This window comes from Gasterosteus aculeatus, chromosome 4, assembly GCF_964276395.1.
Source record: "Gasterosteus aculeatus chromosome 4, fGasAcu3.hap1.1, whole genome shotgun sequence".
Taxonomy (NCBI): Eukaryota; Metazoa; Chordata; class Actinopteri; order Perciformes; family Gasterosteidae; genus Gasterosteus; species Gasterosteus aculeatus.
The window spans coordinates 16304254-16321042 of record NC_135691.1 but is presented as its reverse complement, the minus strand read 5'-3'; the positions used below and the strand labels follow the sequence as shown (position 1 = coordinate 16321042).

The 16789-nt window shown below is 49.2% G+C and overlaps 1 protein-coding gene across 1 annotated transcript in view; it reads right to left on the bottom strand.

Annotated features, from left to right (window-relative positions):
• Nucleotides 1-762: 762 nt before the first annotated feature.
• Nucleotides 763-16789, bottom strand: part of gpc3 (glypican 3) — an 83453-nt gene continuing 67426 nt past the window's right edge. Inside the window, exons 7-8 of the mRNA XM_040174621.2 lie at nucleotides 12516-12702; nucleotides 763-2760 (exon numbers count right to left, since the gene is read on the bottom strand). Of these exons, the coding sequence (XP_040030555.2) occupies nucleotides 2585-2760; nucleotides 12516-12702 (363 nt within the window). The 3' untranslated portion in view covers nucleotides 763-2584. The remainder of the gene's footprint in view (nucleotides 2761-12515; nucleotides 12703-16789) is intronic.

Below are 16789 nucleotides of genomic sequence, written 5' to 3'. Positions count from 1 at the left end.
ACACTTTATTTTGCCCAAAGTTCTAAAAGTTTATCGGTTATTTCACATTCCAGAGCTCAGTTAGTCAATCAGGATTTCGCAATATTGAACAAAGTACAATCTGCTTTTCATTGCAAACCAGTTTGTTATTTTCCTGATTTAAATTACATTACATGTCATTTAGCTGACACTTTTATCCAAAGCGACAATAAGTGCATTTCAAACATAAGGATACAAACTCAAAAGAACAAGAAAGTGCAATTTTAATCAAATGCGCCGATTTACAACTGGCTTTAGATAAGATCCATTACAAGTACAATTTAAGTGCTACAAATATGTAGACTGGACCTGTTCCATTCACAGCACGGTACGTGAGCCCCAGTGTTTTGAACTGGATGCGGGCAAACACTGGTAGCCAGTAAAGAGTTGAGCAATTGTTGCTTATTTTGTCACAAATACTTTTTTTATGAGTTAGTATCTTAAATCATTAAGATATTTTACGATGTTATGATTTGAAGCCAACTTTCCAGGTGGTTAAATGTGGAGCTGCTCTTTTAATTGATGTTGTAGGTTAGAGGATTTTCTTAAAACTGCCTTTGATATGAATGTTTGAGGAATGCTGCAGAATAGCACACATCTCCACCATCGCTGTGTGATTACATGGTCCGGAAACTTTCCTGGCAAAGTACATTCTTGGCTTATTAGTTTCCCATCCCGAACTGATAGGAAACACGTGCAGTAAGAAAACCTCATGTCTTTTGTCAGCAAAGAAAACAGTCAACCTTAAAACATGTTTAGTTTATTATACATTGTACTTTACATCAGCATTTAACCGGGAAAAAAAACAGACTTTACAACTGGGCATTAATTTATATCAACGTCTGATCACAGATATCTCTCATGACAAAAACAATAGCGAGAAGAACTGCTGACGGCTTTATTCTGCTCATGTGGTCCGGAGTCGGGGAACTGGCACTCATGCCGGATCCCTGGCTGGACCACAGCTGAATGGAACCAAGCCATCGCCGTTGCTATCAGTTACACCTGTGCTTTGTGCTCTGCGACCGCTCAAGACGCTTACAAGTGTGTGTTTGAGAGGATGTTCTGGTGTGAGCAGAATCCAGCAGAAACCAGAGCTGGAATACAGTCCAAACCGAACAAATGCTACAAAAAAAAAAACCCTCTGACTTCTGGTTCAAACAGAAAATAGAAGGACAAATAAGGGAATGCAAAAGCCAGGCTTTGATACTATGTGAGCTCAATGCAAACCAACTACAAAAGTATTTTACACATATTTATATTACACATTACTCATCGCTTTTTCCGCCGTGTCAAAGCTAAACATTTTCTACATAAACTTTTTCTTTTGTAAACATAGCAACAGAGAGAAACATACATCTATACTATTACAAATACAATACAAAAAAATCTGCGTTACAAAACAAAGCAAACACTGACCATAGGAGTGTGACCTCTTGAGAAGACTGAATCAGCTCAAAACAATGTAGCTATCACAAGGACACAGACAATGAGAGAGAAAGAGGGGGTTTAAACCTGGTGGAGAATTTCATTTATTTTGGGTGTCAGTGGGCTAAACAAATGACATAATAACCTTTCAGCAGCAAATCATTTTCTGAGTCATTTTGGAGGGAGGTCGTACCTATCGGCTCTTCTACAAATGCACCTTCACGTCCCTTCAGGTGGTGGAGGCCTGATTCCACGGCAGAATATCCTGCAGAAGAAGCTGCTAATCCAGCACGGTCAACGAATGGCTACACTGCAAAACCGTCCAAAAAGGGGAGGACGGACTTGAGAAAAGGGTGCTGGTAGTTTAACCTTCTGCTTCGACCTCACAACTAGTTAATTGAAGGCTAATAGCATCATTCTCAACATTGATCAACAAAATGCTGAGAGCTTATGTTGGGTATTTTTCCCAATAACTCCAAAACTAGTGTCTACCATGGCTTTAGGTAGTAAGAGGGCATCTTAAGCTACTGTGCATGTTTAAATAAGGGTTTCACTTCAGCCTCTGAGGTTACCAGTAGACAACAACCCACCAGCTGGAGCCCAGTCCTGGCAGCAGATCAGTCACTGCCAAAGACGAGAGCAGCAAAAGCTTTTCTTCTTCTTCTTCTCTTTCCAACTTGGTTCTGCAGGGCAGTAACGTGTTGCAGACCGGCAGCGTTTTTGCTGTGTGTCTGTTCTCCAAGGAGCTCCCCACCTGCAGGTCTATGACACGGCCGCGCCACGACCAGGGCGCCCCGTCAACCTTGTCTTCAAACGGAAGTCAGTATGAGAGCAGAGAAGAGGCGAGAGGGCACAAGGGTCCTAGTGGGCGTGGGCCGCAGCTCATCTAGACGTCGCCGTGGGTTTGTATGTTGTCCTTTAATAGGTTAGTTGAGGACCAACAGTCATTTTTTGATAAAACCAAATAGGTTCTCGCTGAGAGAGATGAAGTAAATGTAGCATTTATGGTTCAACACTCCCTTTGAGGAGGCACTGAACTTCACACTGGGAGCCGAATTTAAAAAAGACAATAAACGGTTCGACAGAGTTCCTATTGAATCCTACGGGGAGGAAAGTGAGGAGTGGTAGAATGCAGCGGTCAGTGGGGGCGGAGCAGGAGCAGAGCGAGCGCCACAGCGAGCGTCGGCACCAGGCGGCTCCTCCACAGCTCGGCGGCAGGTGAGGAGGCGGCGCCGGCGCCGCCCGTGGCCAGGTGAGGGGTCAGCAGCTGCTCCTGGAAGGTGAAGTCGTCCATTGGCAGGTTATCGGCCAGGTCTGAGAGGAGACAGAGATTGAAAAATATGAAACACATGCGCTGAGACAATTAAAACCAGCACTGTCACAGGAGCTGAAAAACACGTGCGGCGCACCTATCCTCCTTTTGCGTGATGTCTTACACAGCTGTAAAAACAGTGTAAGACTCTGAGAACGAGGACCTCTGAGCCGCGCATAGAACCAGATGTCGCGTGTTATTGTTGCAGACGCACGCAGAATCACGCCGACAAATATTTCACCTGGAGTGAGTGTTGAAATGTGGATTCAAGAGGAGAGATGCTGAAAACAAGAAATGAAAATGAAGAACCACAGAGGCTGAATGAGGTCACGTCTCAGAGTCCGTATACCACGCAGTCATGTCGGCTGCTGTTTCTCTTCTCTTTGACACAACTTAATCGTTTAAGGGAGTTTTATTAAAACAGTGCCATAGAAGATGGGAGTCCACCAAACATACGGTAGTTTGTAGTTCCATTTGAAAATTCAAAGTGTGTAAAGTGAATGATGACAACTCATAGGTACAAGTTAAGGTATGTCGGAGGCATCTGGGAAGGATTTATAGTCCTGTGGAGTTAAATACTCCAGAGACAAACCAGGGTCAGGTGACGCACAATATCAGCCACAGGCTGTGTGTGAATGTGAAAGAATAAGTGCACATTTGGAAAAAATATGCTAATACACTATTAGTGGCTGAGAGTTGAATTTGAATACTGTAATGTAACTGTGAAGTCAGGAGTCTGCTAGCTGAGTCTGGCATGCAGACTGGAAGCAGTGGCTTCTACTTTATACTCGTGCAAATGTCTTAGAGATGTTGGCTTCTGGACTTGTTAGCGGTGGACAGGGAGACACCCGGGAGTCTTTCCCCGTGGGGATTCGAGGCAGAGCGCCACAGAAGTCCTTGGTTTGATGAATGGAAGGTTGAAGAGGTGAGTTACTCCCCAGTCGCTCCTGTATTTCCCCTTTTTCCTTCCCTCTTCTCCATCTGTTCTACACTGCAAAGTGACATCTCGGTCACCTGCTGCTCTGCTCCCACTTGTCTCGCTGCTCTGCATCTACAGCTGTGAGCCCTTCCTCCTTCTGTGTGTGTGTGTGTGTGTGAGTGTTTGTGCATGTGCAACATATTCTGTGCTGCTGCGCCTGACATAAAGCTGTTAGGGAGGCTGAAATAAGAAGGTTGTGTTATATGAGAGAGGGCAGGAGGCTATCTGTGATAAAGCTGCTCTATGGGTAGGAACGCCAGCTATGAGCCAGACGCAGAGCGCGCGCGCACACACACACACACACACACACACGCATTCCTGACATACCTCACCCTCACACACGTCTCGGCGGCAGGGCGCACACTCACAAATGCCCACTTTCTCTCGCACACACAGTCACATCTGAGCTCCTGAAATAACAGATAACTCCACGTTGAATTAGCCGTCTTATCTGGGCGCTCCCGGGTGGGAGGGAGCGGCCCGGGATTCCAACGAAAGCCGTCGGACCCGCTCTGCTTTAGTATAAACACTGAGAACGGGGCCCTTCCTAGTGGGTCCCCGGTGCACACAAGGCCCCTTAACTGCCAGGGAGCCGTCTTAAAACAGAGGCAGGGGGCAAATATACAGAGCCCTAAAAAAGCTCAGACTGGCATCTCTTACGGATTTCTTTGCAGCTACGACATCGTCCGAGCAGCCGGGGGACAATTAGCTGTTTTTTTCCTCCTCCTGTGTCCTCTGACACGGCAGTCGGCAGACATTCTTCGGGGCTCTGAAAGAACGATTTGTCACTGTCGACAGCGACGCACTGTACTGCCGAGCCAATTAAGCTCAAGGTGCAATTCGATCCAGCTTTTATATACACTGCGGATGGAAGATGGAGGGCAGGGGAGGGGAGGGGGGACAGAAGTCTGCATTTGTGCACGGATGACTAAGTGGGGTGTCCTCTCTCTGTGTGTTTGTGAAAGTGTAAGGGCATCGTGTCAGAGTGCTTTACGGCGCCAATAACGCAGGTGAAAAAAAACCTGCCTCGGGGGCTCTGAAAGATAAAAATGTCCGGTCGCTCTCGCTACCTTCGACGTGAGCAGCGCCACAGAGGGGTCTTGTTCTGCGGGCTTTAAATACAAATCAACAGGGACTGAACACTATGCAAACTCAGAGCCCCGACACTCCTGCACCGGCCCGGGACTAATAATACACCTGAGCCCGTGCAGACACAGTCAAACAGGCGGACAGAAACTTCTTTTTCTCTTTTCCTTCCGGGCGCCTTTTAAGGAGGAGCCGGGACAGTGGACAGGCGGGGACGATTAGGCGCAGAGATGGATAACTAACGGCTAAAAATAGAGCAACTATCCCGACTGTGATTAATAGGGACCAACGCGGGCCCTCGTGCTCTCGGGGGAGCCGAGCCCTCACCCTTCTCGCCCGTTTTGAGACTTTTTCTCCCTCAAAGGACGCCACCTTGCTAGAGTTCTCCCCTGCAAGCCTGATTGTGGCCTGGCAGGCTCCAGTTACGGCCCCGGGGGGGAGAGGTCAACAGTCGACCCATTGATCGGGTGCACTAGGGCACCGGTCTAAGAATGAGCAGGTAGGTCAGTCACCAGGGGGGTAAATATAGACAGCGCAGGCCGTACTGTTGCACTGGGGCCCAGAGAGGTCGGGGGGGGGGGTCATTGGCACCTCAGGAGCCATTTGCTATAAACCTTTTTGTTGAAATTATATCCTTATTTTATAGAATATAACAAATAATATAACAAATACGAATAAATAATAAAAACACACTTATGTAATTTCCATGCAATGATGCCCGATGTCAAGTCTCAGTTTGATCATGTGGTGAAACAATATATGGCCGCTAGTACAGATTTAACTTTCCCAATACAATAGGCTCAGTTACTCGTTAGATATGCCTACTTTGTGCTATATGTGTATCTACGTACGCTCATGACAGCGTCCCCGAGGGCCCGGCAGACTTGATGTTTTCTTAAATGACCGGTTCTCGGACAAAAAGATCCAGACTGCGGTTTTCAGCGAAAGCGGATGTTTGTTTGGATCCCTCTAACGGGTCAACCAGTGGCTGGAGTGTGCATGCATGTGTGTGTGTGTGTGTGTGTGTGTGTGTGTGTGTGTGTGTGTGTGTGTGTGTGTGTGTGTGGCGTTGTGCAGAGAAGAACTGGGGAAAGAGGGAGGGGGGCAAGAGAGTCTGGAGTTTTGTTTTCAGCAGTGCTGGGTGCTTGAGGCTGGTGGTTTACAGTGTGCAGTTGTCACAACAAGAAAACTATTTTGAAAAATTGCAGCAGCGAATGGAAAGACACATTTCCCAGTACGCTGCAACCACAAGTGATGATTACAGGATACAGATAAAGCACAGGAAGCAGCTCATTTGCAACGTCTCACATTCTCATTCTCATAGTTTCTTCACTGCAGCTTATTGCTTTGAAAGTAGGTGCACACCAGGAGCCAGTTGACACATTATTATAACCCCTCTGGCGAGTGTGTACTTTCAGAGTCCAGTACAGTTTATTCAGTACATGTGTGCTATGCACAAAAGCCTTTTTTTGGTCAGATAAGAATGTGGAATGTTAAGTCTCCAAACACAGGTGCTTCTTATGAAATGGGAGAGATGGTTTGGATTGCCTCTACATTGGCAGACGATGTGTGCACATGATACACCTAAAGCTGCTCAAATTTGATCTAGGTTTTAGAGACTCAGTAGCTTAAACGATTTTACGGTTTCTGAGGTAAAGCAACTATTTTATCACTCGTCTCATCTCTGCAGAGCAAACCATTCCCTTAAATATTGCACTCAGCAAATTTAGTGGTGGAGGGGGCTTGCGTGCATGCATGTATGCGCGCACGTGTGTGTGTTTTTGAAATCTTCCGTGAGGAGCCGCCTCCACAGAAAAACGGTCCTGTGAGAACATGATGGGAGCAGCAGGATTGATTGATTGGGTCTTGCAGAGGTTTACTGATAAGGAGCTGACATGCGTTCATTGGCTCGCCGGTCACATTCTGTAACTTCCGTCAAGACATCCTGCCGATGGTGAGCTGCGAGGGGAACAGAGGGAGCGGCGTGGGATGCATCGGCTCTCGGGCCGGCGGGTCCACCGCAGAGGCGCTCGGATAGATTGGGAATGGCGGGCCAAGACAAACGGGGACGCCCAGAGGAGGCCCTGACCCGGGCCTTTACAACAGCCCTCTGAGCTGCTCTGGCCTCCCAACCTCCACAACACTCACTGTTATTCTAGGCGGAGGAGCCCTCCCACTCCAGAGGGCGAGAGAGCGAGACAGGGAGGCTTGACGCCAAGGAGGGCCGAGGACGTAAACGGACACGATGGAGTTTTAAAAAGTTGAAAAAGGTGAGGAGAGAAGTGATTAAATGAGACTTGCGGGAAATGGAGCAAAACAGGAATGTGTGGGTGCCCTCTGATAACAGAGGAATACACTCAGCTGTCCAAAGGGAGAAACACAATCTCTCAGACACGTTCTAAATTGTGGCTTTGTGAGACAAATGCAAGTCAACACCTTTTAATTAACATGGCCAGTGAAACCAGGGAGGGGATGACCAGCACGCTGCACCCGTTGGCCTTCAAATTAGATTTACTCCGACGTATTTATAGCCTCCACTTCCAGTAACAGCTAATATGATCGCCGAGAGGAGAAAGTGGAGGAGATCGAGGGGAACTAAAAACTGAAAACGGACACATTGATTGTGACCGAGAGCTCCTTCTGCAGAGGGCGGAAAAGTGAGTGAGCGTGGGAGACGGGGTAAAAAAAAATAAAAAAACATAACATATCAAACATACAAAGAGTCGATTCTGTGCTGAGAGCAAGGGGGTTCGCTCAGGGTGGGAAGCTTCCTCGGCTCACAGAGAGGGCCTGTAACCGGAGGGTCAGAGGTCGCCAGGGAGCACGGTTACAGCCGTTTGTGAGAAGATGGAACAATGGTAGTTCTTATCAGAGAGATAGAGAGGAGGTCGGCGCTGGAGTTTGGCCCAGAGGTACAGCCCGGTCAGGGAGCCTCCGAAGGACGCATTCTTGGGATACTGTCTTTATCTGGCAAGAATGAGCGAAGCTGACGTCCCACACACGGCCTGTTTACCTCCTCAACCTCGGTCCCGCCCGCCGACAGAAATGTGATGGGTGGATTTGAGACGCGTGTTAGTGGAACAAGCGTCCCTGCCAACAAACATGCAGAATTCTCAACGCATTCCTGTCGCGGAGCGGCCGACCAGAAGTACAGCCCGGAGTGACAATTTGGCCGGCCCGACTGTACACATGGCGAGTTTCACTCTCTATCCGAGCACTATTTAGTGGTCGGCCCGCGGTTTCCTCCAGCAGCTCACAGTCTGCTGCCAGCGGGACTCCTGTGATGCGACGTCCAGTTGCTTTTCAAGAATGAGATGGAAGGACAGAACGCTGAGAGAAGGAAGAATAAAAGACAGTTCAGAGACTTTAAGGGAAAGTGGAGGGTTAACGCGCAAAAAAAACACCCGAACCGTCAAACAGGCTTTGAGAAGATGCTACAAAATGGCGGCGGCGGGATGAACGGCGGGGCCAGCGAGGCCAGGGGGGCCAGCGGGGCCTCAAGAATGGTCCCGCTGTGTGCAGAGTGTTTGTGGACTGTAGCCGAGCTGATGGACATGACCCAGGACCGGGCCTGGAATCCATTTAGTGTGTCCAAAAAGTGCCTGTGAATGTAAATAAAGCGCTTGAGCAAACAAACGCTTTTCGACACAAACACGGGGGTGGGGGGGGTGCACGGGCCTGCAAAACAGATCACTGGCGTAGATGATGAGAACCCGGTCGGCTCTGTGCGCTTGCATCCACAGAAATTAAAACCAGGGTTCCTCTTCCTGCCTTCTGGCTAATCTTAGGGGTTTAACCCCCTGATTGATTAGAGAAAGCTCCATGGCAGAAGACCAACAAGGGCCCAATAAGAGGGTAACTTCATCCCTGTGTCCCGCCCCCTTCCCCCCCGTCTCCAATCTTGTCCTCCACTCCCACAGCGCTCAGCACCAATAACCGAGGACACACAGGGCCTTTTGGCCGGCTCCCGTGAGAGACGGCAGGTCCTTCTGGCCGAGCCTGTTGACACAGATGGTGGCGAGCTTCATTATTTTTGTGAGGGGCGTGGAGGAGGTGGGGAAGGAGGAGGATTGGCTGAATTCATAGAGGTTGTTTATATGCTTGGGGAGGAAGGAGGCGGCGAACAGTCAGTCGGAACGAGTCCAGCATGTTGCACATGATCTGGCTCTCCACCGACACCACCGACAACCACCCAACGACCTTTCATCTCCGCCTCTGCCCCCCGGTTTTGACCGTTTCATCAATTTAGAGTCTTCACCAAGAAAATCATAGATTTCATTTTGGGACCACATTCAATACTTGACCATTAATCTACTGAAAGGTTGACTTTGTCAGACAAGGATGAGCAGCCCCCCTCCAATCTCTCTCGCCTCAAACTGAGCAACAACATCTGTTTCTCTTTCATTTCTCTGGGAAAAATGAATCATAGTTTCGCTCTAGATGGTTGCAGAAACACATTTGGTAAAATCAGTGAATGTTAACGCAACCAAGCCGCTTTGTGGCTGGTAGCAATTCAAATAGTTTGTCAATTGGTTGATCATTTCACTGAAATAACAAAACGGAGTCTGCAGCCATGCCGGCCCTGTGCGAGGTGGTGCTGAGAAACATCTGTAGAAACAGCGGTAGATCCGTCAGCACTTGAAATTAAAACAGACTCCATCATCTTCTATTTTATATACGTGGGAGGATCATGTACTCTAGATTTAGGTGGGCAGATGAGCATCAAACAGTGTAAAGTCTGCACAGGACTCTGGCCTTGTGGGCGCCCAGATTCCGCCTCCGCCCAAACCCCTGCGCTGTGCACATCTGCATCTCCTGGCCCCGTTTCCTTCTGTCCCACACCAAGCTGCGAGACGCATGCCCTCTACCTGGAAGCCACATGTGGACAGCTGTGTGACTGGAAGCAGTTGCTCGCTTAATCGGCTGTGTTGAGCTACAGCTTTAAAGAAGGGGCGGGCGGGGGGGTTCTACATGGTGGATGCATCCCAGCTAATGTCAACAGTGTCCAGGCTGTGGCTCTTTTTTCCCCCTTTGTTTTTGTGATGAAGACATGTGGCAAACACTAGTGTGGAGGACCGTCACCAAGTGACTCACCTATCAGGTGCCGAGGGGTGTGGGGGTCACAGCTGCAGTCAATTAACATACCAGGTTCTGGTATTGGCGGCACGTAGGGCTTTCAATTGGACCCACATTCAGAGTAAAGAATGTTTAGGATTCCTCATCAACGGTTATTCAAAGGTGTTTTTGTCTCTTTCTGTACTTTCCTCGCATTCTTTCATCGCCTCATTCTTTCTTTTACTCGCTCCTTTGTTCCGGCTGCGGAAGAAAAAAAAGAAAATTCTCAGCAGGGCTGAAAGGGGAGCCTCCTCCCCGTAAGCCGCGTGTTTCACATTACGGGAATATTTCAACGTTGTATTTTGCTAACCTCTGGCGCGGATAAAACGCCGCGGAGCTCACAAAAAAAAAAAGTACGGCCTTCCCTTCGGAGTGACCGAATGTCTGCGAGCGGGGACATAACAAGAGGCCCATTGAGCGCGGCTCCTGCTGAGCACGGCGAGGGACGGCACGCAGCGGGGACAAGGCGGAGCTCTGGGAGGACGGGCCGTGGCAGAGTCCACCGACTGTTGGCTTTTCAAGCGACTCAATGTTTCCAAAACGGCATGAAAACCCCATTTATTATCTAGTCTGGCAGTTAGTTAGACTCTTTAAAGGGGTTTAGAATTGAGCCTGTGAACTCTTCTGTGGATTATTCCCACGTTTTTCCTCCATGAGTTTCATTTAGTTCCAGAAAGTAACTGGAGTCAAGAAACTTTATCCACTAAAAGAATTAGTATTCTAAAAAAGACAGTACAAATTTAAAGTGACATGGGCAGTGAAGTGTGAGGAGGGGGTTTGGGGGGGGGGTGTAATGGAGGCTCTTTGTTTCCCCACAGAGGCCGTACAGTCAGAGACCAGGTGTGCGTGAAAGCACAGACACAGGTGAGCCCTCATCGTGAGCGCCGTCTCACAGATTACAGGATAGAAAAACTACACACAGACAAAATTAAACTATTTCTATGCTGATGATTAAGTCGGTCTGAATGTAGATCTTTTCTGACTATATATTTGACTATAATAAAAATTCAGAATAAGTTAAGTTAAGCATCAATTCCCTTAAAGGCAGTTGATGAGTTGATGATTTTCTGCGTAAATAATCGTTAGGTAGCTGACGTTATATAATGCTGGTTAATTGTTTTTATTTTACATTTTATTTATTGAACTGATGAACCAATTGAGCCGGCTGACACCAGAGAGGTCAGTGAGTGATGTGTCTGTTGTGGGAGCTGTAACCAGTCTAAGGTCTGGGTTTCAGTCTGGCTCTGCAGGGGCGAGGGGTATATTGGGGCGAGGGGGTGGGAGAGGGCACCCTATCCTGGAATAGCTCCCCTGACCTGGAATGCTCTTGGGAATGTGCAGCACGTGGTTTGATCGGTCCGGTGGGGAAGTGTGTGTGTGTGTGTGTGTGTGTGTGTGTGTGTGTGTGTGTGACATGTGGTTTGAGCGGCACCAGTGATCAGAAGGTTATGGAATCTGTGTAGATCATCACTACGGGAAAACATCCTCTGTGTGGTCAGCAGGTTGACAGCCACGCCACGAGGGTCTCTCGGCCGCCATCCTGTCCGCACCTCGTTGTTTCAACTCCTGTCACCCCCCCCGGCCCTTGTGTACGTGTGCTCCACTTCTTTGTGAAACCAGATCTGTCTCGTCCATCTCAGGGTGGAGGAGCACAGACAGGCCCATTAGGCCCCATGCTCTGCAGGTTGACCTCTCAACCCCCCCACCGAGCCGCTGTTTGAGCTGGGGGGGGCGGGGCAGGCTAGGTCAGCATTCTGCAGGGTCATCACGGCGCTATCAGCCGCTATCAGTGTGTCTGCAAGCGAGCGGGGCCGCTCCAAGGTCTGCAAACATTACTGGCTCGTGTACCAACAGGCGGTTTGGGCCTGCAGACTCACTGACACCAGAAGACGGAGGGCAGACCCTAATTTCCCGCCGTGTCAACCTTCAGCAGCCCGAGGGCCGGAGGAGCCGGACTGTACAGTCGGGCTAACAGCAGCGTGTAGGAGAAGGGCATCCGACTCTCACGGCCCAGCCTGCTAGAGGCGATGGCCCGGCAGGATTCCTGCGTTAACCCCGGGTTCCTGCTCTCGCCCCCCCACTCCTCCTGCCCGGCGAACCCAAATCTCTGCCACAACATCCCCGACAGGAGGACCACTCCCTCCGCCGTGTTTGCTCAGCTGCGCCGGCTTTGTGTCGGCGTATCGGAACCCTCTTGTTCCCGCCGCCCGGCTGTTCTCTCGCTCTGTTTGGTTTCTTTTCTCCCGGCGGTTTGTAGCTTCGCTCGTTGTTTGTTTGGCTTCGGGCGCGAGAGCGCGTCTGACGCGTCCGCGGGCTCGGCGGGTGGAGAGGTCGGGGCGAGGTGGCTACCTGAGGAAGCCACGTCTCCTGCTGCATAGCGTCTCAGTGGTGTCAACATGTGCAACGCCTCACCGCTGCGATTGCCCCGCACGCCGACACCAAACCCCTTCGTGCACTGAGCGTTTTACTTAGTAAGCAGCTACAACGGACAACATTTTTTCATGTGATGTAATCGATGTGGACGCAGCGCCTCGTTCTCTGACCACGCTCGTGTGTGCCGTCCACTCAGAGCCCAACCTGCAAAGATGCGTAACCGCTTGCGTCTCGGCGGCGGCCCCAGCCCCGACACCCCGCTGCACTCGTCCTCGTCGTCGCAGTCGCCGCTCTCCAGCCCCTCCTCCCCGTCATCGCTGCCCGCGTCCGCTCCACCGTCACGCGACCGGGCCCTCCAGCGCTTGTCAGACACGGTCACCAGGCGCAGCAACTGTGGGAAGAACAGGAAGAGGTTAAGAGGTAATTGTGTTAAAACATTTTTTTTTCTTTCTTTTAGTTTTTTAACCGCATCCGGCCACTCTCTCTCTTCATGAATCACTCTGTGGCCGGAATGTGCCTGAGCATTAATGGTTTAACAAAGCTGTTAAAATAAATAAGGGGGTGTCTCTTGACGGCTGCGCGCTCTGTATGATTAGAACAGTTTGGCGGGGAATTCCTGACAAGAACTCAATGAGATCTAAAAGCGCTGGTATTTACCAAAGCCCAATTACATTCGCCAAGCAGGAAAAGAGGTTTGTTATCGGTGCCAGTTTGGTTATTTCTGTCCAAACGTGATTCATTCAAAGAGGTTGTGGCTGTCGCTCCGTGTAATTTACGGGTAGAGAAAGAAACGGAGGGGCAGGCAGACTGGTGCGACCGTGTTGTGACTAGCGGACATCCTTGTCTTGAGTGGTTGTCTCAGGGCAACAGGGACACAATAATGCAAGTGCACATTAAGACCTCGAGGTCTAAAACGAGAGAATGGGATGAACGATAAAGAAAAATGTGTGTTAATGTTTGTAATGTTCAGACTTATTGAACCAGTTAAAAATCTGAATCTTCTGAGGAGGACATGTAGAATTAACAAGATGCCAACAAGATAATAAATCAAGCAAAAGAACAATGCTAAAGGGACAGGAACAATATTAAGTCTGATACAAAACATTAAAAAAGCTTTAAAAGAAAGAAATCTGATTTCTTTTCCAACAGAATCTTGCTCCAGTTCGGCCTATTGGCTGTAAAAACAGTGGTTCAGCTCGGATATTTCCCTCTAGGGGTTTTCAGAAAACGTGTTTGTGCAAAACATACCAGAGCTGTTTATTGAGAACTCTGTTAAACTAACAACTCATAAATAAGACACAAACGTCCAAGAGCTGTGACGCAAATACAAAACCTCTGAATATTTCCTGATGGAAGTGTGAGAGGAGGGCCAATAATGAAATCTACACATCGAACAATAAAAACGAAGCAAACACGACAACTTTCATTTACTTTTGTTGTGCAGCTTCAGAACACAAAACTGAAAAACTTGTTGTGTGTCCAAGGGTGAAAACACGTGAGCCTTGTTAGAGACAAATACATGGCTGCCACAACATCGCACATGATTGAGAGCCCTGCCAAGGTAACAGATGTGCTAAATTCCTTCCTCTTGCCCTGTCCAGCCTCCTTTCATCTCCCCGCTCTGCCTCCTTGTTTGCGTTTCATCGATTTCCTTCCTATCTGCATACGTCAGCATGCATTTTTTGCTTGTTGTTTTCAGTTGTTTTGGCTGGAAATGGGAGGAAATTGCGTTCAGATGGGCCATGTCTCATTTCAGCTGTGACGTTTGCCTGAGATCTGACCGCGTGCGTGTGTGTGTGTGTGTGTGTGTGTGTGTGTGAGAGAGAGAGCGAGACAGAGAGCGGAGGTATAAAAACGTAGAGCTAATCACAGAATTACGTCAGTCACAAGATAAACAAGCCCGTTTCCTTCGCCCGTACATACAAACCAGTCAATCTGGGTTTTACAAGTGACATAAACTCTAAGGTTTAGAAGGGGAAACACACATCACCTTGTTCCCAGCATGGCCACCCAACAAACCTCCTTTCATTTCTCAATATTGAGGCCACACACACACACACACACACACACACAGCATGACCGCCACGGAGCGAGGGGATGGACAAACGGTAAGTCATACACAGGATGGTTGGTCCATGGGGTCATCTGGACTTTGGTTTGAGGTAAAGCGCCCGTGTTGACAGAGCCGAGCTCTCAGGTGTCACATGGAAACAAACCCCCGAGATGTACGCTGGTTTAATGCACTTGACCGTTTAGTTGTGGACTTCGCAGTGTTTGCCTGCGTTCGCCCTCTTTATGGTCGGCATCCTGGCAACTCGACTGGTATTTGGGAGGGGAGGGGCGCCTCGCAGGCCAATTAAAAGGCAAACAAACACTTCTCAGCAAAGCAGGGAGAAAAAAAAGACGTGGTTTTCGGGGTATTTTAGAACAAAACCTAAAAGAAGGTATATGAGGAATGAGGGGAGAGGCATTTGGGAGCAACTGTCACGTGTCTGTTTAGAGCTCCGTCCATGTGAACGCTGCCATGTGTAGCTCGCCGCCTGCCAACAAACACATCGACTTGTCCACATTCACAGACGGGCCGTCCTCCCAGGCACTGGATGCTGATGACGGAAGGAACGACGCTGCGAAAATCAGCAGGCTGACCGGCTCGCGATGACAATGGGAGCGCGGCGATGTTTAACATTGTTAATCTAACTTTGACGCGTGAGCATGCCAATATATACAGAGCTATAATAAAAAAATTTTAAAAAGTGCTAAAAATGAATTAATTCTGAGGAAAATATGAACATCAGATGTGATGAAACTCTGCTTACGGCAACACAAGAATGAACTCGGTTTCATGCGAGGGGAGGGGGGATCAAAAAGCATAAAACCTACAGATGTTTTTGGGCAATTACATTAAGATTTTTTGCTGCATAATAATAGGCGTCGCCTAAATGGGGGTAGAGCAGCGAGCTGTGCCCTTCCCTTCTCCACATTAGGGAGGTGGGGGGCGGCGGCGGCTTCTCCCCACTGGCTGACTGCCACTGTCAGGGCTGCGGTACCGACGAGGGGTGGGATGTGTGTTTGTGTCGAAAGTGATGCTGCGATCTTGGCATCGCTTGGCGCTGTGATCAGCGACAAGAGCCTCCGCATTTACCACGAGAGGGAGGAACCTGTGGAAAGGGCTGGAATCTGCTGCAATTAAAATAAGAGAAATCCAAGCAAAAGGAAGCTGGAATGAAACAAATAAAACAGACATTTTTAGGAGAAATGCTCCAGTATGTTTTCCATTAGGAGGAGAGGAAATCTGCCCCCCCCCCCCCTTCCTGTCACTTCTGGCTGGCCTGCTGGATGCGCACAACGTGCAATCAGGACGGCCAAACCTCCATGAACCCGAAAGCGCAAAGTCACGCCGAGGAAACGCGGGCTCAAAAGTTGCGAACAAAGCCAAAACATGTGGCGGATTGCTCAGTGCGGGCCAGTCCAGACAGAGACACAGAAACCACAAGTCTGTCACTACCTCCCACACATGACATGAACTCCACCCGGGGTCACTGTTCGGCACAACAGCTGCAGCGCAGCCCCCCCCCCCCCCCCGAGTGCGAGCCACTGGGTTGACCCTCGCCGACAGAAATCAACCTGCTGACCATCAGCTGTTTTGCTCTTTTGTGAGACGGTTGTAATGATCCTGGTTCGCATCTGACTATGAATCACCGGGGAAAAGACCCAGGCTGGAGATAAGGAAACAAATATCTTAGCATGAACGTCATAACCGCAGAAGGGAACCAGCGATGTGGGGAGTGAAGCGGGGAGGGGATGAGTAATGAAGACAGAAAGCCTCCAGAAGACACGTCGGTGTGATTGTGATGGAGCGCCGCGTCGTGTCCTCCTCTTCGGCGAGTCCGGGCAGGCCGCTCATGACTCGGCTCGGACAGCAATCTGCATCTCTGTTTCTCGCGCCGCCTCAGCACATCTAGTTGACAAATCTAATCTACAGAACCTGAGGCCCGGCTTCCCCAAACAGAGCTTTCTCGTCACGCCGCTGCTGATCGGATCTCTGGGTTCACCATCACGTATCAGCACATTGCCTGCTGGCTTAAAGCGGCCGCCATCAAGATCAACACTGCGTCAGGTGTGTAATGTGAAATGAGTCATATTTCGTGCACACCCACAGAAAATGATCACAACTCTGCTGCTCCCCTCAGCTCGCCCAGCTTTTATTTTGGTGTCCTTCAGATCGTTGGTTTGGTTCTATCCCGCACACATTTGTACTTTTGCAAAGAAACCTCATTACGCTACCTGCCCAGCACCAGACGCCACATGAGCCGGCAGGATTCAGCCACTAAAGAGACAGATGTTTCCCACAAGCACCGATAGACATCAGCTTTGGTTGAGAAATATGAACCTGCTACTAATTGTGTCCCATTTATTGCAGAGACTTTGTAAAGCCACAAACATTCTGTGCGATTGTGATTGTGTATTTTTAATCAGTG